The sequence below is a fragment of the Osmerus mordax genome, chromosome 7 (assembly GCF_038355195.1).
Source record: "Osmerus mordax isolate fOsmMor3 chromosome 7, fOsmMor3.pri, whole genome shotgun sequence".
NCBI classification, from domain to species: domain Eukaryota; kingdom Metazoa; phylum Chordata; class Actinopteri; order Osmeriformes; family Osmeridae; genus Osmerus; species Osmerus mordax.
In genome coordinates this window covers 1,620,074-1,622,581 of record NC_090056.1, presented here as the reverse complement: position 1 = coordinate 1,622,581, position 2,508 = coordinate 1,620,074, and the positions used below count along the sequence as shown (strand labels likewise).

General features: G+C 42.8%; 1 protein-coding gene across 1 annotated transcript; it reads right to left on the bottom strand.

The window, feature by feature from the left end:
• Nucleotides 1-1,157: 1,157 nt before the first annotated feature.
• On the bottom strand, nucleotides 1,158-2,508 carry cldn8.1 (claudin 8.1). Its single transcript, XM_067239901.1, has one exon. The coding sequence runs from the start codon at nucleotides 2,393-2,395 to the stop codon at nucleotides 1,628-1,630; it is 768 nt and encodes a 255-aa protein (XP_067096002.1). The 5' UTR covers nucleotides 2,396-2,508; the 3' UTR covers nucleotides 1,158-1,627.

Below are 2,508 nucleotides of genomic sequence, written 5' to 3'. Positions count from 1 at the left end.
AGTAGGTGAAAGTTAATGTGTGAGTAGGTCTGGGTTGGCGCCCTCGACCTAGGGGGGGGGGGGGGGGAAGGGAGGAGCAAGATAGTCTCGCTCTCACATCCTTTACTCACTCTCTCACTTCACGCACGCACTCACTCACTCACCCGGAGAGGGGGGATACTAGAGTATTCAAACCTTACTTCTGATTAAGCAGCATCACTGGAAGATTTGCCTTGATAAATATAAGCATATCAGCATTTTTAGGAGTCAACCTGTTCCTCTCATCTAAAATATGTCCTGCTGTGCTGAAAAGTCGCTCGCTATCTACACTTGTACAAGGTGCGGAGAGGAAGACTCGTGCTGCTTGTGCGAGAGCAGGAAAGACGTCTGTATTGGCCTTCCAAAAAGCAGTGGCTGTCCGTGACTGTTTTCGTTCGAATGCGGGTCTCACGGAGTAACGTCGCACATGTGCAATTCTGAAAATTCCAACCGAATATTTTCCGAAAACTATGACAAACGCTATAGTATGGCTTCAAAATGTACAATTAGAGGCTAACAAGTAACACTAGCAGGTAGTAGCATTGCTACGAGTATTATGCTAGGTTGCTAGGTAACGGAAGCTAACTAAAGCTAGCTAGCTTCTGTTTTGGAAAACAAACTCTGGTGGAAGTGTCGGAAATATTTAGAACTCACGCATCTAAAGGTTAAAGAATCATTTCTTACCATTGGCGGCCTGAAATGACTAACGTTTTATTGAAACGTCTCTGATAGTAGTTCTCGCAGATTTTATGTCATCTAATCGGCCATGTTTGATCGGCCGTTTTGAGAACGCCGATCAAAACCGATAATGGGAATATCGGCCGATATGGATCGGCGCCGATCAGATCGGAGCATCCCTATTACTAACACATGAATCAACCACCTTTTGATCAGAGTAAATAATCGTTGATAATACAACTTGCCTTAGTCATTATTTGGTCATTGAAGGGTGAAAGGCTCAGTAATATTAATAATAATTAATATCAATTTTCCATTTCATCCAAATGGAAAAGGTTGGATAGGCACGTCATAATAACTGACCACTAGAGAGAGACCATGAGCTGATTGTGAAAGGGCCATGATTCATAGATGTTTTTTTGGGTGTATTGGTCATTTATAGATCTTGTTTTTTTCACAATATGTAAAGATTTTATTTTATGGTAAGTACAGTATATATATATAGTAAATACATAACCTAGACAGAGTATTAGCTCAAAGCAGAATAAGGTTAAGAGGAAGTTTGAAATGTAACAATGATTCTTGATTGATATTGTAGGAGACAGAAAATATTACGTATCACATATATATAGTCTACAAGATCTGGAACTTATATGAAACTGATATGAAATATGTGTGTAAAACATTTCTATCTTATACACAAGTACAAACATATAAAAACTTAAACAACAAAAGTAATATTTTCAATAATTTCACACACAATAAAATCATATAAAGTGTGTCGAGTAAAAAAGGGAAATACATTTTTTATTCTATAAAATCACTCTTCAAGTCTCTACAAGTCTTATACACTTTTCCCTAGATTACCGGTCCAGTGGCACCACACACATAACATTTCATAATAACAGTATTGTCTTTACCAGGCCAGTGCTCAGAGGTAAGCCACAGCACTACGTATAGAAGGGTATCTGGAGTCGTAACTGTATATGGATGACTGACGTTGCAGAGGTTGTGCCTGTACCAAAGGCTGTGGCTGTATGAAAGTCTGGGGCTGAACCAGAAGTTGGGGCTGTGGAGGGTAGGCTGAATAGTGGGAATTTCTGGAATACATATACCTGTCTTGTCCTTTGTCCTCAGAAATGTTGCAGCAGGCAAATATGCAACCTCCAGAAAAAAGAAATGCAGAGGCCACCCAGCCAATGTAAAGAGCCTCTCCCAGCTCCCTGCGTTGGGCATCGATCAGCAGGGGATTGTAGAAGTCCCTGATTATGACATGGCCTGTCCAGGACACTGGGATGATCACACAGATACAAGACCCAATGATCATGCTGCCTGCAATGATGAGGACCATGCGTTTGGCCCGGCTGTTGTTATGAATACAGGCAGTACATTGCATCCCCACAATAGCAATCAGCAGGCCGATTCCACCCAAGGCAAGGGAGCAGCACATAAGACCTCTGGCTGCCTGCAAGTCAGGAGACAACGCCAGCAGGGAGTCATACACCTTGCACTGCATCCTAATGTTAGCCTGTCTGAAACAGTTCATCCACAGACCCTCGTATCGGGTCTCAAACACAATTATGTTCTCACCGATGAAGGCAGTGACCCGCCACATGGGCATCCCGGTGGTAGCAGCTGACATGATGAGCCCAACCAGAGTTAGACAAAGACCGACTATTTCCAGAGCAGAGTTCGCCATCCTTCACTGTGCCTGTCCCACCTTTTCAACAGACGAGTGTATGTGAAGGTAGGTTGTAACTATGGTAGGACTCCGGATCCCACTGCGGAGCTGATACGTGTTCCCTCTGTCAA

What these genes read in the sequence shown, in the direction of transcription:
- cldn8.1 (XM_067239901.1), bottom strand. Translation starts at nt 2,395, where the DNA reads ATGGCGAACTCTGCTCTGGAAATAGTCGGTCTTTGTCTAACTCTGGTT.